Genomic DNA, 23971 nt, shown 5'->3' with positions numbered 1-23971 from the left:
CTCGAGATGGTGTCGACTTCATATCGCAAATGTCAGTATGAATTAAGTCTAAAGGATTTGAATTCCTTTCAACAGACTTATAAGGATGTTTTACAAACTTGGATTCAACACATATTTGACATTTCGATTTATTACACTCGAATTTAGGCAATACTTCTAAATTAATTAACTTCCGCAAGGTTTTATAATTGACATGTCCTAAACGAATATGCCATAAATCATTTGACTCCAATAAATAAGAAGAAGCTGAAATTTTATTCATACTGTCAACAACCATTACATTGAGTTTGAAAAGTCCCTCCGTGAGGTAGCCTTTTCCAACATACATTTCGTTCTTGCTTACAACAACTTTATCAGAAACAAATACACATTTGAATATATTCTTTACAAGTAAAAAAGTAGAAACTAAATTCTTCCTAATAGTAGGAACATGAAGAACGTTGTTGAGCGTTAACACATTGCCGGAAGTCATCTTCAGGAATATCTTCCCATAACCTTCAATCTTGGCTGTTGCATTATTTCCCATGGAAATTTCTTCTTCGGGACCAGCAGTAGAGTAAGTCGCAAATGCTTCTTTGACATCACAAACATGTTGAGTGGCTCCAGAGTCAATCCACCACTCCTTTGGATTTCCAACTAGGTTGCATTCCGAAAGCATTGTGCAAAGATCATCAATGTCATTATTCTTCTCCACTATGTTGGCTTGTCCCCTCTTATTATCCTTTTTCGGGAGACGACAATCAGGGCTTTTGTGACCAACTTTTCCACAATTGTCGCAACTGCCTTGAATTTCTTTTTGTTCTGCTCCTTAGTTTGTCCAGAAGACCTCTTCCTCTTCTTACTTTTTGGAGCAGTCTCCTCAACGATATTAGCTCCCATGATCGTTGAATTTCCACGAGACTTCTTCTCGGCTGTTTTGTTGTCTTCCTCGATCTTTAGACGTATCACAAGATCTTCCAACTTCATTTCTTTGCGCTTGTGCTTAAGATAGTTCTTGAAATCTCTCCACGAATGAGGCAATTTTTCAATCATAGCAGCCACTTGAAATGCTTCATTCACGACCATACCTTCAGCAATAAGGTCATGAAAAATAAGTTGAAGCTCCTGAACTTGGGTTCCCACAATTTTGCTGTCTATCATTTTATAGTCTAGAAACTTGGCAACCACGAACTTCTTCAAGAATGCATCTTCTGTCTTGTACTTCTTCTCAAGTGCGTCCCATAATTCTTTCGAAGTATTCATTGCACTGTAAACATTGTACAAGTCATCTTCTAAAGCACTTAAGATATAGCCTTTACAAAGAAAATCTGCCTGCTTCCACGCCTCAACAACCATGAACTTTTCATTGTCCGGCATGTCCGCAGCAGGCACTAGAGGCTCTTCACTAGTGAATTTCTGCATACCAAGTGTGGTTAGCCAGAAAAACACCCTTTGTTGCCATCCTTTGAAGTTGGTTCTAGAAAATTTCCCCGGTTTCTCGGCCGTAGGAACAGCAGTGCCGCTTGACGAGGCTATCGTCGTTGTACCAACAGTCGCAGAAGGATTTCCATTATTATTTTTCATTTCTTACTGTCAACAATAGAAGAGATCAATTAATGGCAAAACCAAAACAGTAAATAATACTGCAATCAATAAACAGTACGTAATCAAAACAACTGAAGTTTTTATATACTGTTTTACAGAAAAACGATGAAGTTTTTATGTTCTTCAAATCGTTTTCTGAATTTCAATACTCTGATGAAGTTTTTATATCTTCAAATCAGAATAGTAAAATTCAGACAGAATACAGAATATAATAAATATAATTTCCTTAAGATTGTTATCAATTTGTATTTCTGTAAATAAATTAAATAATAATCTTTCTGAAAAACAAAAACAGAAAGTTAGTAGAAATTTAATTTCGAAAAACAGTAAATTTCTTCAAAATAAATTTTGAAAACGTGGTAGGAACAAATCGAGCCCACTGAATACACAGTGTGTCCTTAAGGAAATTATTCCCCTCAAGTACCCGAGGTTCTGGAATATATCCTCCCAGGATAGAACCATTTAACTCACCGGAGTGTTGGTACCAAAAATGCCAATGATCAGCGAACCACTCGATGGCAGCAAAACACACTGGAATTTTAGTGCAGAAGAAGAAGAAGAAGAAGAAGATCATTAGAAAATTTCGTAAGTAAATATTCTGGGATTTGAAGGAATATTTATAGCCAATTTTGTACTATTTCTGAAAAGGTTTGCAACCTTTCAGGTGTGAAATTAAAAACGGATTTAAAATAATTCGGGAAAGAAAAACGGGCCGAACCGGACCGCGGGTCATGGGTTATTCCGGATTGAATTTTCTTTAATTAATTTACTTAATTAATTAAATATTTGAAAAGAATTTTGTCCAAAAAGATTAATCAATCAATCTTTGACAAATCCGAATCCGAATCTGAATCTGAATCCGAATCCGAATCCGAATCCGAAGCCGAAGCCGAAGCCGAGCCGAGCGAGCGAGCGACGACGACGGTGAAAGGCTTGCCTTCTTCTTAGCTCTTTAAGAGCTAAAAGATGAGCTTCTCTTTATATATATACACAAAGATTTTCTTTCCTTCTATCAATGAGGGACAAAGTGCATTAGTGAACTCATTTAAAATTTCACTTCCCTCCATTTCTTTTCCCACCATTTTCCATTCACACTTCTTTTGTTATTAAACAACAAAATCCAACAGTAAATATTCATATGAAAGCATTTTCAAAATAGTACATGGCATTTTATTTCTTATCAAATCATGTATTCCAATTTCGGTAGCGGTAATCATATCTCAAGTCATAGTAAAACATGTCTAGTAATAGTGAGAACATATTAAATAAATGTAAACATCTCAAGTATACTATTCGGTACGATATCAAGTAAAGGACTTGTCCCACATGCAATTTCAAACATTCGGTAACACATTTATTTTAAAATAATATATAAACCATGCAGGTTATGAAAACACAAATTGCGGTAAGATTACTACTCACAGTACTCGTGTCCCCAAAGTGTCACCTCGAGCAGAGTCCACAAGACTCATTCAACTACCTATATTATCACAAATCCGGTCTACATATGAGCTTCGTGAACAATTAACATAACTGGTCTTATCATGACACATCTAGATAATTCCCTCTTTTTTTTTTGTTCCTCGAAAATATAGCTACTGATTCTCTGTTAATCAAGTTAGTAGTAGCTAAATCAACAGGAACTACGATTTTCTACTTATTCTTATTTATTTATTTATTTTGGATTGATATTATGGTACTTCTATTTACAGAGACAAGGTAAAAGGAATTGATTTAAAAGGACCGTTTTCTGTTCTTACATAGTGCTTTACAAGCACTAGTGGTTCTTAAATAGGCTAGATTATTTGTTATGAAATTAATAAAATACTTATTCATCTAATTCAAAATTTATATTTGTGCTAATCAAAAGTAACTTATCTTTTCTTGTTTCTAATTAACGAAACAATCGTTAAATGGGCTAGGTTGAGTAAATTTTACTTACCTTGTTCTTCCCCACTTTATAAATTCCTTCAACGAGAATAGATAAAATCTTCCTTTCTTTTTCCTTCTACTGTGATGAATAGCTTCTGCCGAAGTTTGATATGCTTCAATACCTAACCCTTCCTTTGTCTATCTTGATGCCGTGAGTTTTCCCTTCCATTAATCCCTTTTAATTTGATTAGGATTACACCCAAATCTCCTTTGTCTATTTGTCTGTTGCGTACCCTTTCCCCTTAGCCCTTTTCTTCTTATTCATTTTTTTTTGCCATATTTCATCTGATGGGTTTCGGCCCTTTTTGTGCATTTCACTTTTTTTTTGTTTTGTTTACTTAGTTAGTTTGCTAATGACTACTATATCCTTGTTTAAAATTATGGGATATTACATTCTCCCCACCTTATAAAATTTGGTCCCCGAATTTAACTCAAGTACACACCTGTAGACTGAAATAAATGAGAATATTTGATGCGCATATCATATTCTACTTCCCAAGTAGTTTCTTCAATGGTATGATTTTTCCATAAGACTTTAACGACATGATTTCTTTTGATCGTAACTTTCTTATTTGTCTGTCAGCAGTAGCGATCAACTCTTCGTCATAAGTTAACTTCTCATCATGTAGTGTAATTGGTGCTTCACGCACATGGGAGGAGTCCAATATAGCTTCTTTTTTTTTTTATATAGAATGAAGACATGGAATACTAGATAATAAAAACAATAACTCAGAACTAAATGGTAAGCGGCAACTCCCATCACTTCAAGTATCTCTTATAATTCTCAGGCTGGATTATTTGGTCTCTTGGAAACTAAGGTTAAGAGAGGAAAGGCTCAGAGAGCTGCTCTTAACCTTTTCAATAGATGGTCTTACAGTACTAACCTAAGTCAACATAAAGGAGGAAGAATTTGGCTTCCATGGAAGCCTTTGGTATTTGATATGTTTATATACAATGTCATAGAACAACTAATACACTATGGAGTACAACACAGAGGTACAAAAAGGAAACTCTCAGTTACAATGGTATATGGATTCAATGATGCTGCATTAAGAAGGAAATTATGGGAGGATATCAAGGAGATTCATGAGCATCTGAGCCTTGGGCAGTTATGGGAGATTTCAACTGTGTTTTGAATAGAGTGGAAAGAATTGGGAGTCCGGTTACAATGTCAGAAATAGGAGAGTTTAAGCAGTGCGTGGATGAATGTACACTACAGGATATGAAGCCTTCAGGGGCCTTTTACATGAAATAATAAGCAGGGAGGTAATGACAGAGTATACAACAGGATTGATAAGGTGTTGGTGAACAATATAATGGCCCTACCAGATTCAATAGTATACTATAGGAACGAGGGGACATTTGATCACTGCCCTGCAATAATAAGATGGGCTGGAGAACAAAAGAAGCAGCATATATTCATGTACTTTAACATGTGGAGCATGTTACCAGTATACGAGGAGAAAGTCAAGCAATGATGGAAGACAAACAGAACTGGGACCAAAATGTATGAGATGGTGGGAAAACTAAACAGTTTGAAGGGAAAACTAAAGCAGCTTAGTAAAGAAAAGTTCAGTCATATAGAAAAGCAGACAGATCAAGCACAGGAAGAATTACTGCAGTGTCAACATAGATTGCAGCAAAGACCTCTTAATCGTGAACTACAAGAGGAAGAAGCAAGGATAATCAGTAAGTATAAGAGATTGAATGAAGCTAGACATCAATATCTAAGTAAAAAAAATAAGGTGCAATGGCTGAAAAAATGGACCTAAACACTAAATTCTTTCGCGGTATGATGAAGGGCAGAAGGAATATGAACATAGTCTTTTCCATAACTAATGCACAAGGAGTCAATAGAACAGAGATGGATGAAATTGCTAAGTCTTATTGAATTCTACACTACTTTGTTAAGGACTAACAAAAAGGAAAGAGAGCATGTCAATAGTAGCTTGATTCGCCAAGGACCAATAGTTACAGAAACTCAAAGGAGAATTTTAGAAGAAGAGTTTACAAAAAGAAAGGTTAAAATAGCTTTGTGGGCAATCAATGGAGAAAATCACCAGGTCCAGATGGCTATGGAAGCAAGTTTTTCAAAGATAGTTGGGAAGTGGTGGGGAGAGATGTAGTGGATGCTATAATGGAATTCTTCAGAACAGGGAAAATGTTAAGAGTGCTGAATCATACAGTGATAACCATTATACCTAAGAGCTCTCATGCTACAAGTGTGGGAGATTACAGGCCTATTGCAGGGTGTAATACAATATACAAGGTGATATCTAAAATGCTATGTAACAAGCTTAGATTGGTACTGCCTACATTGATTTTTGCGAACCAAAGTGCATTTGTTTCAGGGAGAACCATAGTCCAAAATATTCTGATTTTCCAGGATTTGGTAAGATTGTACAACAGGAAGAACACTACTCAGAGTTGTTTAATCAAGATTGATCTCAAAAAGGCATATGATACTGTAGAATGGACGTTTGTGGAAGAAATACTCTATGCAATGAATTTTCCTCAGAGATTCATTAAATAGATCATGGCAAGTATAACTACTACTCAATAGCATTGCAATAAATGAAGGGCTATATGGGAGTATAACAGGGAAGAGAGGTTTACGATAGGGTGATCCAATATCACCCCTGATATTTGTAGTCTTCATGGAGTATCTTACTAGAATCTTGAATAAAGTAGCTGATATGAGGGATTTTGGCTATCACACTAAGTGCAGAGGGTTAAAGCTGAATCACTTATGCTTTGCGGATGATATATTGCTATTCTGCAAAGGAAATTATCAATCAGTAATGTTGATGTTAAGAGGTATGCAGTCTTTTTCAAATGCTTCAGGTTTGAGCACTAATGCAGGAAAGTCCAATATATTCAGTGCTAACATGTCAAACCAAGTACTAGAAGACTTATGTGAGGCAACTGGCTATCAGAGAGGGACATTGCCATTTCGATACTTGGGGTACCAATCTCAGCAAAGAAATTATCTATCATGGACTGTGAAGTTTAAATAGACAAAATCTGCTAGAATAAAGACATGGAGCTCGAGAAACCTTTCATATGCTGGTAGAGTTCAGCTAATTAACTCAGTTCTGCTATATGTACATACATATTGGTCATCAATTTTCATCCTACCTAAGGTTGTCTTAAAAAAGCTTAGCGTAATATACAACAACTTACTGTGGGATGGGAGAGAACGGACAAATAACGCTCCATTGATTGCATGAGATATTGTGTATAGACCAAAACACAAAGGAGGACTAGGGATAATTGATTGTATGGTATGGAATGAGGCAGCAATTGCAAAGTATGTATGGAATATTGCTAAAAAGGCAGACAACCTATGGGTGAAGTGGGTGGATCACATATATATCAAAGGGGCCTGCTGGAAACAATACTTGCCACAAACTGATTGGAGTTAGTACTGGAATAGAATTTGCAATGTAATGGAGAAGTTCAAGGGAGGATATATGGGGAATGAATGGCAACAATTAGGAGGAAGGTATTCTATACAAAAACGATACCAATGGAGGAAAGGGGAGATGAATGATTGAACTTGGGCTAGATAGATTTGGAATTTATTAGATGTCCCATAACACAGTTTTATAACCTGGCTGGCAGTACATAAAAGATTACTGACTAGGGAAAATTCGGGGATCCACTGGTACATGAGCATCTATACAAATACAAAGTCCAAAGCAATGTTTAAGAAACAGAAATTGAACAAGTAAAACTGAGGGATAGGAGAGGAGAGTCAAGGCTTGCGGATGCCAGGGCAGCTACCTCGATAATCTTCGAGTGACTGAGCTCTAAGAATGAGCAACCGCCATGACCAGAAACACCTGGATCTGCACAGGAAGTGCAGGGTGTAGCGTGAGTACAACCAACTCAATAAGTAACAAATCTAACATTTGGACTGAAAGTAGTGACAGGTTCGAGTATTACAGCCCACATACAACATTAACAGTACGTAAAGTTACAAAAAATATGACAGTGATATCTCAAAAATTCATAATCTACAGGTAACGGTACAAGAATTTAGACATGCCTTTTCAGGTTGAGGAATAAAACTCAACACATTACAGGGAAGATCCAGCCCAAATGTAAATAAATCCAGGGAATATTCAGCCCAATACAAATAAATCAGTAGCATCTGCGCTCATTGTGGATGTGGAGACTCGGAGGAGCAGATCCAACCCAAGCACTATAATAAGCCAAATCATGGAAATGATCAATAAAGCCTGCTGCAGCATACATCCCGATTCCATAAATATCACTCACAATAGGCCCTCAGCCTCACTTAGTCAATAATCTCTCCACTCACTCGGGCTCACAATACTCATGCTAAGCAGCCCTAATTAGTGATACGATATGTGATAATATAGATTGAGATATGATACGTGATGATGAATGTGACTGATTACATAACTGCATCTAAGCAAATAACTCAACGGCGAAGAACGACTTAGGGTCCCAATAGTACCAGCATATAGCCTAAATATGATTTAATGAATCATAGCTCAAGTGCTCTAACACATAGAGTATAGAAAAGAATATAAGATGGCTACATAGTTCTATGGAATCAACTAAATAATAATTACTACGACGCTCGCCCACATGCTGAACAATTTCCAAGTCAACATCATAGTATTGGAGTGCTTTAAATGAGTCAAGATCAAAAAGCTTATACTTGTAATAATTGACTAAGCTCGTTAGAATTAACTTTGGGTTCATATATCCTAATTGGTTTTTATTTTTCCAATCAATTGTAGCTCTTATATTCATTGCTTAACGGTATAATTGATTGACCTTCATATCCTAATTGGTTTTCCAATCGTGGATTCTGTGTATTTTGCTATATCCCTGTTTTCCTTCATAGTTCGTATCATCTTGCAGAGAGGTTTTGGATTGTTCTATCGTCTTTGTTTTGATTATCAACAACTCAGAAAACTAAAAAACAAAATCGAAAATTCCAAAGATAGAAAAATCACTGTTCACCCGTTATTGTTTATCACTGTTTTGTGTGTCTGCAGAAAAAATTCGAATTCCTTGTTCTCTCTAAGGATTTTTATTCCGAAAATTCTGATTCCTTCATTATCTGAGTTTAATCTGCTGATTTGAGCTGAAAATTCGGAGTTACGATTGAATCTGAGCACAATTTGAACCCCGCCATTGCCGAGCTCATCGAAGAAGCTAGGTTTCATTTGAAATCTAAAATTGGGGCTCGAAATCGACTAGGTGTAACTGATTCTTTTTCGAGACATTAATACCAAAGCTAAATCGGAAGGATTAGCTCGATTGAAACTGATTTAATAGGGTTTTGGTTCAAAGTTGCTAAGCGGGTTAACGGAGAAGGCGACCTAGGGTTCGTTGTTTTCGTGAGTGTCTGAACAAATTAGTTTTGGGGTTTTATTCTAATTGGTGTCGAGAAGTTGTGGCTGAAGCTTGGTTTCATTTGTTTGAGGATTGCTCGACAATCGAATTTCTGGTGCTGAAGCTCGAAGAACAGCTTCAAATTTCTGGAGTTGAGTGCCTGAAGCTGTTGCGTAGCCTATGCACTCCTCGACGCATCAGGTCTGATTTCTCTATGCTTAAACTTGTGTCATTTTCTGGATTCTGAGGGATTTGTGATTGATTAATCGAATAGAAGACTGAACTTCATTACTATTATTTGGGATCGATCGATTTGAATCTGTGAATTCGACTCACGTAGTTTAAGCTTGATTTTTTTTTGAGTATTGAACTGAATTCGTAGTTCGACTTGAGGCTGCCATTGGTTGAAACTATTTGCTGTAAAATTTCTTGGAGATTGTTGAACTGATTTTGTGAGTTCGACTTGATAGTTTCTCTTGTTGTTGGAGTTCTAATTCATTGCTGTTGGTTGAATTCTGGAATTGGTATTAGACTGAAATACTTGGGACTCATTGTTGGGATTGATTGAGTTTGAATTCATAAGTCGACTCGAAGTTGCTAATGAATTATTTTGTGGAGTATCCTCATAGCTGTTGAATTGAATTTTGTTCTTGAGTTTCCCATTCCACTGCACTGTTTGAGTCACAATTTTCTGCCCCTGACAACTGCTAACATTCAGGGACTAGTTAGGGATAGTTTGGTTGAGCTCTCTAAATTAGCTGTTGTTTGGTTCAAGTGTTCTGCACAACTGAGCCACAAATTCTACTCTGCTTCTCCTCTATTGAGCTGCTGAAAATCTGCATTTTGTTGGGAAACTTTGTTGCTTCAGTTGCGTAGTTTTGTATCAGTTAGCTGCTGATAGTTAGTGATGGTTCTTGAACATTGTTGCTGAATCAATTTGAAATTGTGAAACCTGCAACTTGCTTGAGAATTTGCGGAACAAGTTGGTTGTTAGCTGATTGATTAAGGTTCTGTTTGAGTTCTGTTGTTGAAGCTAAGTGTTCAGAAAGGTTCTAGGAATCGAATACAGTCTTAGTACAGGTGTTTTCTACACTGATTGAACTTGAAAGAAGCTGCAGACCTGATCAAGTTTCAGCACTGTTCCTGCACTATGGAGCTGTGTTTGGGAGCCAAAGTTAGCTGCTAGTATCTGCTGAGAAGGGTCCTCAATTGAACAGTAAATTGAGTTGAAAATCTGCAGTATTTTGAGCAGTAAACCTGCCCTCTTTCTACTCTGTTTGGTTCCAAAATTGCTGACTTTGTTTCTGCTATGGACTGAAAGGTTTTGTATCTGTTGTGTGAGCATCTGCATATCAGTTGCATCAGTTGGTTAAGGTGAAAGGCTGAGCAGAGTATCAATTCCATAAGATTGCAACAAGTCCAGAAGTTCAGCAACTTAGTTTTGTCCAGTTTCTGTCCAACTCCAACTGTTAATCTTTTCCTTGTTGTTTGATAATTCTAAACTAGTGTAAACTTGATATTAGTTCACATCAAGTTTTAACCTAGTTCTTTGTGTGCTTAATTTTGTTTCGTGCCAATTGTTTCGTGCTTTTATCTTTTATTATCGTTGTGAATTGTTTGGCTCAAGTCCGTTTGCTTTTAATTGTCCGTCCTTGTGAAAACACAACTTCCACTCCACCCCGAAGATGGTTGGAACTTCTTGTGAAACCTCGGAACTTAAGTTTGCTAGCAATTTTGACATTCGCTACTTGAGCGGAAAAAGGCACGAGTGAATAGGATTTTGAGCATGCAAGAGCCAATTGGTGCAAAGTGTGATACACGAGGGTTGAGCGACATCAAGTGAGTTGGTGAGAACTTTTACTACTAAGTTGTTTGCTCGTTTTGTAGGTATCATGGAGTACGGACAAACTTCTAGTCCTACTTGTGATCCAAGGAGTGAGACTCCGATGCATGAAGTTGTTTCTATGCTTTATGACATAAGCGAGAAGGTTACCAACTTAAGTGAGAAGGTTATCAAGATTACCATATGACAACACCAAACGGATGCAAGGTTGAATTCCATGATAGAGGAATCTCACTTGAGGTAACAAGGAAAGGAGCGTAGTATGACGCTTACTAATTCCTCTACTACGCCCTCTCCTTCACAAGTGCGACAAGTGGTTCAATGGGAAAAGTTGCAACACAACCAACCCAACCAAATACCACAAAACTTACCAAAGCGACCACATTCACCAAAGGGACCTTATTTTCCTCCACCAAACTACCGCACCTACCAACTACCAACACAAACCATCATTTAGACCTCAAGCACACATACCCATAATATCACCACCCCAAATGACCCAACCTAGACCACCAATGAATCTACCTCCCCAACGTATGCCTCAAGCACCACTGAGGAGTGACAATCTCGCTCCTCCACCACCCATACCACCTCAAGAGCCTCGAATGATTAACAACCCACTTTTTCAACATGATGATGAGACCACCTTGAATGAGTTGGACAACTTCCAACAAGTTTTCAATGTCGAATATAGGGGGGATGAAGTGAACCAAAGGGGAAGAGGCCAAATAAGTATGAGAACATCCTTGAAAAATGCAAAGAGAAAACATAAGGACGAGAGACAAAAGAAAGAGAGAAGTGAGGGAAAGAAAAGTGACAAACTCTAGAGTGGAAAAAGGAGAGGAAGTGTGGAGTGAAGTGAGTGAGTCGTCACAAGAAAAGAGTGAAGAGTTTGAAAAGAAAATGAGAGAAAAGAAAGAGGGAAAACAAAAAGAGAGTTGAGGATTTTCCTTATTCTAATGCTACTAACCTTTCTTCACGGATGCAATAAGTCTATGTTAGCGGCTGCGGCATCTTGCTGGGAGGGTTCAATTTCAGCAGCTTGCCGCAGCTTCAGACATTCGCTATCAAATGCACTTGTCATCATTTTCTGCTTTGAAACTGCATCCTGTGCAGCTTTCAAGGCCTCTTTTCTCAGCTCAGCCTCTTCAGGATCCTCTTCCTCTCCAGGTCTAGCTTCACTGGAACTTAACAACATTTCTTGGTCATTTGTCATTTCATCACCTAAAGTCACAGCCTCAGAGGATAAAGTTGATTTATTTTGCATGAAATGGCTGTAAAGTTCAGTTTGAGATAGCAGAAAGTTGAGCCTCTGTTGTTGTCTCTTTGCTTCACGAAGCTCCTGTTCACGCTTCAAAGCTTCTGCAGCTTCTTTTTCCTCCCTTTTCCTTACTTCTGCCTGCAACATTAAAAATTTTACATCTTAGGAAGTCCTCTTGTCAAACAGTCAACAGCAGAAACTCGTGAAGAAGTATGTTCTTTTAGCATATTCAGTCTTCTAGAGGAAACACGACTAAGGACATGCATCTTTATGAGTCCTTAATCCTGATAAATGTACACTTTCTTTTCTCATAAGTGTATCAATACTCCATTGCAAAGCTTTAGTAGGTAAACCAACATATAACCCAAAAACATATTGGCTGAAAAGAAACTCTTATGGCAACAATATCATCAATCTAACATGTCGTTATCATATAAAATAGGGACAGAACTAGAGAGCCAGAATAGGTGAATATATCTTTATCACCTTTCATTACTTCTTCAGGATAGTACAGGCTAAGATGAACATACAATGTGGTAATAGTCTGAAAACCATCAAAACAAAGAGCTGCATCTATGCTAATTAAGAATGCAGCTAACCATACTTGAAAAAAGAATGCAGCTAACCATGGCTGACTTTTCCTCCCTCCCTCCTCTCCGGCTGCTCAGGTTGCTCTCGAATAGCAACTTCTCATACATACCATAATAGCAAAAAGTTCACTATGAAATAATGTCAAAAAGGTAGAATTTAAGTACCATCTCCTTGTCAACTCTCTTCCAAAACACAAGCATGTCCCTAGCAAGTTTCCTTGTACGAATTGCAGCACCTCTCATCACCTTAAGTGATCTGCTAACTTTCATTTTTACCTGAAAAAGGGAACCCATCACTCAAGTAAGAACTTCCAAAAGACAACTAGCATGGAAATTTGCAGAATCGCACACAAATTTTGTTCAACAAGATCCAGGACGTGCTTACCTCTCTCTGACAAGTTTCTGAAAACCTCTTGGCATCAGTCAATTGCTTCCTGTGGAAATTGATGAATATCTTATGATGTTTTGGGATTTCTTTCCTGACAAGGTTTATCCAATATTTTCCAATCTTATCCATTTCTTCCTTCTCAATCACAGAGGGATCCTTCTTCAGTTTTGGCTTTTTGGGTAGACTACGTTCAATAATCTGGAGCTCCAAATGACCACTCATATGTAAGCAACATGACTGATGCCCATATAGCTATGAGATAAACAAAAACTGACTGCAATGCTAAAGAGAATTACTAACCTCATAGGTGTCTCCTTTCTCTAACACTTTCACATAATAAACCTGTAAGACACCACCCTCTGACAATATAGAACGCCGTATACCTCCTGCAGCCCCCTCAGGGATGGAAGAAGCCTCTAATGCAGCTTCGCTGACTTGCAGACTGAATTTCTGACCGGCACTATTAGCTGGCTCGGCTCGCAATCGTGCCTGAAGAGATTCAAATTGGGTTTTGGGATCACTCATACCTGCATGACGTTTGGGCCCAAGTCTCTTATCAGAAGCCATCATTGCAGCCAAAGTCTCCAAATCAAGTGTACCCTTGAGGTAAATTTCATTAACTTGAATGTCTGACATGGTTGGCAAATTCAATAATGTTGCCAGCTTTTCATAGGGTGGAGGGATCCTGTATGTGATGTCCTCCCCGAGATCCAAGAAAGCCGGTTCATAAATAGATCTGCAAAAATTCGAAAAATGAGGTGACACACTTTACCTTTTGGAGGCTTAAAATAAAAAATAAAAAACAACTTGGGTAAACATATTAACATTCATTTCAAAAGATTAGGCGAAAGCAGAGAGACAAACCTATCACCACCATATGGTCCTGAAAAATCAGACTGAATATGGTTCCCTAACTTCTGAGTGCTATTGTTAAAAAATTCTGATGCAGAGTCAAGCCTGAGTGCTCCTCTATGATCATTTGTTGATTTCTGGTCTCTTGATCCTCCACTTCTCATCGCAGGCACCCCATTACGAGTAGCTGCAGGGCTTGCTGAGGAATTACCAAGCCTCCTCTTATACTTTTGAACGTGTTCTCCCAGCATTGCTCTATACCTTTCCTCTGAAATATGGGTATTATAACCTCTGTCCCCATCCCCGTCTTCATCACTACTATATGAAGTCCGCCTCTTTTTCTTCAACTCCCTACCAGACATTATACCATTACTCCGGTTCCTGGGTGCTCCACCTATCAACCAACATAAGATGCGGCTGATTATTACAACACTGCATTAGCTTAACTTTTCATTGCCTAAAGAAAGTCAAATTTGCATTATAATAGGATAAAGAGTGTGCATTTGCTAACTCAAAGATTTCTTTCTTTTGGACCAATATTAGTAATAAATGATTTTTAGTGAAAAGAATGTGTTATCAGTCACGAATTTAGTCTTATTCGGACATACTTTTTTATAAGTACACAATTTTAGTCCTAATTGGTCATACTCATCGACCCAAATAATAAAGAATTCAATTTAAAAGAAAAAAAGACAATGTCAAGAAAGAATGTCTACCTGGGCTACCTCTGCTCTCATCCTGACTACTATTCCCATGATGATCAAAATCATCATCCAGTTGGGGCAGCTGGAAGTTAATCAATGACTATCCAAAAAAAAAATATTAAAGGGAGTAAAATAAGATCCAAACTTTAACTAAATTAAGAAGTTCCGCGGCACCCTACTTCTTGTATACGGGAGTTTTCTCCCTTTTGATTAATACAATTTACCTTCTCAAAAAAAAAAAATTCCGCACACCCAACTGAAATTCCAAGAAAAACCCAGCTCAAATAAATTAACAATCTCTAGAAACAAGCAAATATAAATAGATTTTCTCGAAGAATACACCAAAAGAAATCCCCCACACAATGTCCCAACAGTAATACTAATTACCAGGATTTTAATAAAGCAAGACACTATTTTGAGAACCCAACTGACATTCCAAGAGAAACCCAGTTCAAATTAAATTGAAAATCACTACAAACAAGCAAAAAACTAAACTTTCATGAAGAATTAACCATCGAATCCTTAATTTGTAACAAAACAATCCTAACACTAAGTGCCGAGATTTTAACATCAGAAGACACCCTTTTGAGAATAGAACAACGTATTAAATAAAAGATCACTCCAAACATGCAAAAAAAAAAAAAACATTCTTCAAGACTTAACCATACCCTAATTTGTGACAAAATTATCCTAACACTAACTAGCAAGATTTTAATATCACAAGACACCATTTTGAGAATGGAACAAAACCTCGCATAAATCATAAATCACAACAAACATGCAAAAGAAAAAACTAAACCTTCTCAAAAAAACTAATCATCAAATCCCTAATTTGTAACAAAGTAATCCTAACACAAACTACCAAGACTTAAATATCAGAAGACACCTTTTTGAGAATAGAGCAAAGCCCATAAAAGATACCTCAAGAAGCGCTACAAACTAGCCAAAAAATATAAACTTTCTAGAAGTTTTAACAATCAAATCCCTTATTTGTGAAAAAGGTTATTGTAAAGACGCCATTTTGAGCATAGAACAAAACCCATATAAATTCACAAGTTCCACACACCCAAATGAAATTCCAACAAGAACCCAGTTCATATTATATGAAAAATCACTCCAAACATGCAAAAAACTGAACTTTAATGAAGTATTAACAATCAAATCCCTAGTTTTGTTACAAAATTATCCTAAAACTAACTACCACGATTTTAACATCACAGACACCCTTTTAAGAGTAGAGCAAAACCCAAAAGAGATAGCTACAAACATGCAACAAAAACAAAATATCTAGCAAATTTATCCATCAAATCCCTAATTTGTAACAAAATCATGCTAACATTAACAATGAAGATTTTAATATCATAAGACACCCTTTTGAGAACAGAACAAAACCCACTTCATATTGTATCAAAAAAAGAATCACTATAAGAAGGCAAAAACATAACTTTCTCGAAGAATTAACCATCAAATCCCCAATTTACCACAAAATTATCCTAACACAAACTACCGAGATTTTAGTATCACAAGACACCCTTCTGTGAGTAGAGCAAAACCCATAAAAGGTACCTCAAGATTGAAGAGATTCGAGTAGGAATATCGCCTCTTTGGGTCCATGAATTATGTTGTTTGAGCTGAAAAAACAACAGCGGGGACAAGCATTTGGTACAATAAATAAAAATAGCAGAAAAAGGAAAATTTGAAGAGAGGAATTTGTAATTGTGATACTAATAGTAAAGAAGAATAAGAGAAGAGAAAACCCTAACCCTAAAGGAGAAAAGGGGGGATAAGGAGAAAGGTGATGGGTGTAACGAGAAAGAAGAGAGAAGAGGAGGTGGTGAAGACATTGGTATATGCTAATGTGCGCCATAGAGGGTTAACTTTGGTTAACGTGCGCTATAGTGACCACTCTTTTAATTTCCGAGCTCTTTCTTTCTGTGCCTCAGTGTTTGTTGTGATGGAGGGAAGGAGCTTACCATTAAATAGAAAAGCAATCCTATCAGGATATTTTTTTAATTTATAAGGCTCGGGTTTAAACTCGAGACTTTAATTAAGAGTGCAAGAATCACCCAACCACAATCTTCGGTATTAACTATGGATTCATTAACCATGAATCATGATATAAGGGTTACATGTCCCAAATAACATTATTCGAAGAAAAAAAGATTTTATAACATAAATTATTATGCATTAGGGTGTCAATACAACTAAACGTGTAAGACGTCGTTTGGATGAGAAACAAGTTATCTCATGATTAATTATCTTGGGATTAATTATCTCAAAATTGTTATCCCACCTTTTAATAGGGATAAAAATAATACTATAATCCTGAGAGAATTATTATACCGAGATTTTATCTCAACCAAACGTGGGATAAACTCATCTCAAATTTAATCCCGAGATTAATTATCTTCTCCCTCGTACCAAACGAGCTCTAAAAGTTAGAGTTATCTATACGCTTCACCAACGATAGATGTGTCTAACTATGGATATACTATAATTAATAAAAGTAGTGATAAAGATTAAAGTGAGCTAGCCAATTTTCAATCATGTAAATAAAAATAGTTAGTATCATAAAATTTTATATTTCACTAGTAAAACCTTAGTAAAAGCATGAGAAATCAGGTCAGATAATGGGATATGTTTCTGATTATAAATGGTAAGTCGCACCCATATAGGTGTAAAAAGTGCTACAATATCAATCAAAGTGCGTATGTCATAACAAATTTATCAAACAAATTAAAAAGAGATAACTATAGATAAATGAGCTATTTCTACATTTTATTTAAACTTTAGAAGAGAACTAGTTTTAATATTAAAAAAGGTCAAGACCTCATCATGGCATAGAAGAGATATAACTATAGCTTTAGAATTGGAAGCTAAAGCTTTTCTTTTTCTTTCATGGATTTAACTCATATGCACTAATTATATAAATGTTTCATACATAATAGGTGCATAAAACATAAACTTTTTTTTTCTTCTTATTTTTTGGGGGATGGGAATTTTTTTGTGTTCTACACTTTAAGTGAGCGTTTGGACATAAGGATTGTAAAATTCTAAAATACGGTAAATAAAAAGATTCAAATGAAAATGGTATTTAAAATTTAAAATTGTGTTTGGGCATGAATATAATTTTAGATTGTTTTTAAAATTTTGTGAGTAATTTGAGTAAAAATTTTGAAAAAACAGCTTTTAGGAGTTTTCAAATTTTCGAAAATTTCAAAATGCATCTTCAAGCGAAAATTGTACGAACAAACGCCGATTTCGGAAAGAAGTAAAGTTTTTTTGAAAAAAAAGGAAAAGATTTCTAATGTCCGAACGGGCTCTAAATATCAAGCTTTTGTCTATAGCAAGGTTCAAATATCCGACATGCGACTAACTCATACATCACTTAAAGACTAGGTTAAAACCCTGTGAAAAAGTACAATACGAGAGACTAGTAGATATATAGCAAAGGCATATAGCCCCTGTTAGCATCATAAAGGGGGCATTCTTACACTGCCATTACAACAATTTTGCGTAGCATTCATTCTAACTAGGCTGGAAATCAGGAGATAGTTCATACTTTAAATGTTCAAAAGGGATGATATTTCTAGCAATACAAAATTCGCGGGGCACATTAGCATTCAAACTCCTGGGGTACTCGAGTGCGCCAACAATTTATCACTCCTTCCACATATCTGCAAATTCATCTACCTCCAGCGGATTAGACAACTGATGCATTTTTCTCCTGGTCTTCGCTTTGACTTTCTTTGCATATTTGCCAGCCTTTTGTTTCTTCTCTAGTGATCGGATCTGGAGCACATGAAGAGGAAAAAACATTAGGAACTGTACAAGAGATGAATCGTACAAAAAGCAACTGGGGAGCAAGAGAACGAGGAGCAAGTGATGAATCATACCTGGTTTGGTGCAACGTAAAATGGGTTCTCATAAAGCGTAGGGCCACCAAAGCTACCAGCAAATATCTTAATTGGGTTCAAGCAAAACCTTGGGCCAACCTACACACGTAAAAACGTAACTTCAATATCAAACATGATGGTTTCTTATCATTCGGGCTCGTCAAAGTTTGATTACAAACCTCTACAAGCGTCATCTTTTCTAGGTCCCCGCGGTCTATTTTCTGTGTTCCAGTATGAGGACATGATATCTGCTCCAGAACGTCAAGGAATGATGTGAAAAAAGGTTAGACTACTTGGTATAGATATAAAGAGTACCAAAGAAATGACAGAGCCCTTTTTACTACAAATCAAAAAAGAAATAACAGAATTCTTTGAGGTGAATGATATTAGACATCTATTTCGCTAATATAGCTAAAGAAATAGATTAAATCCGATAATTCAGCATTTGATTCGAGGGGAGACCATGGACTCCCACTTCCACAGCACACAAGTTAGTGGTAGTATGCGTCAAATGGCAGAAAAGTTACCCATCCATGGATTTCAAGACTAGTAATATTAGATGATCTCATGTATCACTTCTGCTCCTATATTTAACTAAGAGGCTACATATTCTCTCTGTTCCTTTCTATTTTTGTTTTTTCTGGCTTTATTTAGTTCCAATTCTCAACCCCGAATACTGACTGAGTATTTATATCATCCTTTGGACTATAAAATATGTCATTTAATTTTCCTCTGTTTTTTTCTTTGAGGTTGCTTACTACATGATTTTGGTGAAAGAGAGGAACATGTGCACAGTTTTTGCACTAGGTCGAAACTCGGAAGAATGCGGCCTTGCACAACCAATGGGCAGGCCTAAGAAATTTCCCTCCAGGGGACCAAAATAAACAACTTGAAGCACACTTTGCTACGGGCAAGGATAAGCCGCAAAGAGAACTAATTTCTTCAAAAAAGAGCAACATTCACAACACTCCACTAGAAACACATTTTACCGTGGTACGAATAGCAACGAACCTGGTAATTACGGAACCATACGTGGTCATCTAGAATTGAGAACACAAATACATGATCATAGAAAGGTTTAGATTTCCGGTGATCCTTTGGGGTTCCAAAAATCTGATGAGACAGAAGAAAAAAGCGCGTAAGAATGTCATCACAGTAAATCAAGAAATCATGTCACTACAGAGCTAACAACTTTAAGAGGATTTACATAAATATATGGACAATGAAACGCAACTCAAACAAATAACCAATTGTATTTGAACCTTCAATCTCTAATGAAATCACGTTCAAAAGTTTGAATTTTCAAGAAAATGCTTTAACCACCAATTACTTTGAATAGCAGAAAAACCCCATTGAAGAGTCACTGCAGGCAACAAACTTCGATGAAGTAAAAGGAACAGAAAACAGAAGAAGTGCTTGTATAGGACCACAAGGCCAAAATGTATCAACAAAAATAGCATCTTCAGCAGACCAAACAGCTATCACCAAGTAATCACGTTTTTGCTTCAAACTCCTTCCAGTACAGAATTGCTTAAAAGTTTTGCTAAAACATAACAGGCAAAAAGGCGAAAATGTAGTATGAAACAATAGACTGCACTATTTTAGCTAAGAAGAATTATTACAAAGATCAATGTCTGAAAGAAGTCAGATTACCTGCATGAACATTTCTTTCAAAAGCTTCCAGTGAGGTTCTTTATTGAAATTGCTTGAGAAAGTCAGAATAGGACGTGAACCCTTCAAGTGATTTCCAGTAAGCTTTAATTCTTCCATCGTGTGCACTTCAAAAGCAAAATGAAAAAAGTAGAATAATTTAGATCTTTCCTCATTCAAGAGAAAACCAGGAGTGAGAGAAAACGTTTTTTTCCTGATAAGGAGGAGTGAGAGGACAAGTTTTATTTTCAGTTGACATACAATTTCAATGGCATTCCAATTACAAATGAACATGATTGATGAAACCATCTATTTCAATACCTGCATTGACTAAAAACTTCACAGATGGACCATTGGGGCATTTCGCCATCCATAGATAGAGATCTTTTCCCTTTCGGCACTGAAAGTAAGAAAATAAAAGCATATACATATATAAGAAGCAACCATAGCATAATGATTGAAACACAGAAATGATGAAACCATGTCTTTCAAAATACACAAAAACCGAATATGTTATTCAACAGAATTTCGGCTCACTGTAAGCAAGCCAAAAAAGTTACAGAGGAACTTCAGAAACCTTATATAAAGATATCTTCTAGAACAAATAGTCCTCAAGTCTCTTTTTGCTTATTTTCTGCAACAACTCAAACAGCCTCCACTATCAGTCATGAGCTAATCCAGAGGCTGTACTCCTCCTACCTGAGAAAATGTACTTGCTTGATTTTATTCTTCCCCAGGTTATATATTCCAAAAGATAAGGCCACTAAGAAGCTGGGGAATTGACCATCAATCTAATCCATGGCATGGCTGATTTTGTGCAATTTGGGGATGATCTCATGAGGGTAGAGAAGGCAAACAGGGAAGGGAACATTCGGTTTCCACTTTCCAGTGGAAGATTATAATCTTTTACGATGAATGTCCAACTGGTAATGAGCTTAAAATGCTCCTCGGACACATGGCTGTCCATCTTTGAATGCCCATGCATTTTATTGTTACGACTTTAATTTTGTCTAGGGACGTCTAGAACGATAGACATCTACAGGATAAATATGACTAATCCAACAGATGTAGATAGTTGGTAGGCTTGACCAGGAATAGCCCACAGTCTATCTTACCCAGTATATCTTCCTCTAAACAAGAGAAAACAGGATTTGACTAAAGGATGGACAGACAAGTAAAAACATCTGTGTTCATTTTCTTCGTGTACCCAAGTGGTTTATCATCGAAAGATGTTGCGACATCGTGATGCAAAGTCTGAGCGGTTCTGCTTTATCTCTCATGGTTTTCGATATCGCAGGTCGTACACTTATATTATAAGATAAGTATGGCCACCTTCAAGTCGATTTTTGACAAATGTCACTCCTACTACCTTGTTCAGTCTATTTGTAGCAAAGAGGATAAAAAATGGTAGTTTTCCTATCAAGTACCTGGATGTTTATTCATATACTTTGAAAATAAAAATAGCACTTCCTTTGGCAAGGGCATATATTTTCACAGGGGATTGCTAGATTATAAATGTTCATCAAACTTTGTTTCACATCCATATATAACAGGGTTTTAAATAGTTCATTGAAATCGAGCAACTAATTTAAATGATAGATATTGTAACTTATAATAAGTATTTTTTATGTCTTGGCAATAGAGTTACCCGATACCTATTCCTGGTAGGCACCAATTAGATACTAATACTAGATAATTTGATACTAAGACCATCTCCAAGGCTGCACCAAATGTTGCAGCAAATCCAAATTTGGTGCAAAATTTGGTGTTTTTTTGCTCCAATGGAACACCAAATCTTGCACCATTATAGAGCATGAATAGTGTTGCACCAAATCACACCAAATTTGGATTATTATTATTTTATTCATCTTTTTATTATTTGGACTTTTAATTTATCATATATTGTGTATATAATTAATTTTTATATTAAGATCTTTATAATTTTAATTTTATATCCTATTTTTTTTATATATTAACTTTTTGTATATATTATATTTATATAAAATTAGAAGTTAATTTTATTATTATTATTATTATTGTATAAAAAGAAATATAACCATTATTTAAAAATAAAAATTGCAAAGTAAGATATCTAATGTTGCTAAAATTGAAAAGTAAAAACTAAAATTTAAAAAAGAAAATTAACAATACATAAAATAAAAATACATTATAATTAAAGTACATAAAAGGAGGATACATTAAAAGTGAAATTACATTAAAAAACATAAATCCAGCATTTATGGGAGAATGGAGGCGAAAGTTAAATATTTATGTGGTACTTAAATTAAATTTGACTATGATGTAAAATTTATTTAATTATCTTTTATCAATGATTTCACTTTTAGTTGATTTATCCTTTAAAATAATTTTGTAATAAATGATTATATAAGTGGTGAATGTGAATTATATATAATGAATATGGAAAAAAGAAAAAAGATAGTATTTGTTTGAAGGAAATAAAAAATGAAAAGTAAATAGAAGATAATAATATAATATAGAAGAGAGAGAAGATTTGGTGTATAAAATGGTGTGTAATGGTTGGAGTAAATTTGGTGTTACACCATTTTGGTGTGAAATTTGGTGTTAGGGTTGGAGATGGCCTAATACTTCAAACCTCATTCTTTTTATCAAGCCCAATTATCACCAAAGCTACTAACAAGATACAAATTTTCACAAGACAACTGAAACAACATACAAACAACAACAACAACAAAAATTACCTCAAAGAACAAACAAGAGGAACAGCTCTTCAACTCAACAAGCTCATTCAAGGTTGCACCTTTAGCATCTTTAGACTCCACTTTGTTATCTTTCTTACAGTGTGGCAAAAGTGACACCAAGTTCAACATTAAATGTCTATACCTGAAAATACCCAAATCAACAAAACCAAAAAAGAATCAATCTTTTTACCATTTACAACAACCCAATCAACAAAACAAACAAAAAAAATCAAACTTTTTATCATTTACTAAACCCGTTTTTGAATAAAAAGCAAAAAGGAATACAAACCTGAAGCTAATACGGCGAGAACAAGTGACCAAAACTTTTTCTTTATTTCTAAAAGTAACAACTGAAGTTTCTTTATTTTCTTCTTCAGTACAACCATCTTTAAAACCTAATAGAGTTCTCTTTGGCCTTTCTATTGCAGTTTCTTCTTTGTTTCCGTTGGCCAAAGCCTCTGTTTCAGTGTGTTTTCTCTTCTTTCCCATTGTGACGCTGAAGAGAAAGAGGTATTTGCAGAGGAAGATGGCGGCAGGGTGTTGAGCCAAATAGAAGAGTAAACTGCTTGGGATTTTTGCAAGGATTTCAATTTGAGGTCTGATTTGTGTTTGGGCCGAATATACTGGGCGAAGTGCAAGAGTAGCCATTTTTAAGCATGCTATTTAAAATATATTTATATTTATAATGTATTTAAAGATTAGCCAATTTATTCAAACTTTAGGACTAAATATCCTAAATTTTTTAGCTTTTAATTTGAAATTCAGGATTAGTATGCTAAATTTGTGAACTGTTAATTTTAAATTGCTAAACTGCTAAGGACTAAGTATTCTGAATTGCTAAACTGCTAATTTAAAATTCTGCATATAAGATTCGAATATTCTGGATACAATTTTCGAACTATATAACATAATGTCCTTAATTTTAAACTTTGAGGTTTAAACTTCAGAGCGTCGTGTCCTGAAGTTTGAGCGAATTGACTAATCTTTAAATATATTGTAAACAATGGATATATTTTAAACAGCATAGTTAAAAGTGACTGCCTAGTGTCATTTCTACGAAGATGCTACATATTTGTAGGAATTTCACCCAATAGCATTCTCACCCTGCTATTTAAGTTATATCAAATTTTTTTCTTCAAATTATATAATTTGTAGCCAATATTGACGAACTTCAC

The 23971-nt window shown here is 35.8% G+C and overlaps 3 protein-coding genes across 4 annotated transcripts; 1 reads left to right on the top strand and 2 right to left on the bottom strand.

Annotated features, from left to right (window-relative positions):
* Nucleotides 1–5021: 5021 nt before the first annotated feature.
* Nucleotides 5022–6049, top strand: LOC109218965. The gene is made up of 2 exons (XM_019383366.1): nucleotides 5022–5205; nucleotides 5580–6049. Exons 1-2 carry the CDS (start codon nucleotides 5022–5024, stop codon nucleotides 6047–6049), a joined length of 654 nt encoding a protein of 217 aa, XP_019238911.1.
* Nucleotides 6050–9243: 3194 nt separating this feature from the next.
* LOC109218967 (DNA helicase INO80-like) lies at nucleotides 9244–16474 on the bottom strand. 2 transcript variants are annotated; one of them, XM_019383370.1, is made up of 8 exons: nucleotides 16294–16474; nucleotides 16097–16161; nucleotides 14543–14630; nucleotides 13839–14220; nucleotides 13275–13710; nucleotides 12972–13172; nucleotides 12752–12862; nucleotides 9244–12134 (listed from the first exon to the last, which is right to left on the bottom strand). In XM_019383370.1, the coding sequence occupies exons 2-8, from the start codon at nucleotides 16142–16144 to the stop codon at nucleotides 11712–11714; spliced, it is 1689 nt and encodes a 562-aa protein (XP_019238915.1). In that variant the 5' UTR covers nucleotides 16145–16161; nucleotides 16294–16474; the 3' UTR covers nucleotides 9244–11711. The 2 variants fall into 2 exon arrangements, with proteins under 2 accessions (XP_019238915.1, XP_019238914.1); XM_019383369.1 differs by having other exon boundaries at nucleotides 16097–16474.
* Nucleotides 16475–17853: 1379 nt separating this feature from the next.
* On the bottom strand, nucleotides 17854–23396 carry LOC109218970 (ribosome biogenesis protein BRX1 homolog). The gene is made up of 8 exons (XM_019383372.1): nucleotides 23086–23396; nucleotides 22797–22938; nucleotides 20398–20476; nucleotides 20080–20204; nucleotides 19438–19539; nucleotides 18606–18674; nucleotides 18427–18525; nucleotides 17854–18322 (listed from the first exon to the last, which is right to left on the bottom strand). The coding sequence occupies exons 1-8, from the start codon at nucleotides 23283–23285 to the stop codon at nucleotides 18191–18193; spliced, it is 948 nt and encodes a 315-aa protein (XP_019238917.1). The 5' UTR covers nucleotides 23286–23396; the 3' UTR covers nucleotides 17854–18190.
* Between the last annotated feature and the right edge of the window lie 575 nt (nucleotides 23397–23971).

The sequence above is a fragment of the Nicotiana attenuata genome, unplaced genomic scaffold (genome assembly GCF_001879085.1).
Source record: "Nicotiana attenuata strain UT unplaced genomic scaffold, NIATTr2, whole genome shotgun sequence".
Taxonomy (NCBI): Eukaryota; Viridiplantae; Streptophyta; class Magnoliopsida; order Solanales; family Solanaceae; genus Nicotiana; species Nicotiana attenuata.
This window is presented reverse-complemented; position numbering and strand designations above follow the sequence as displayed.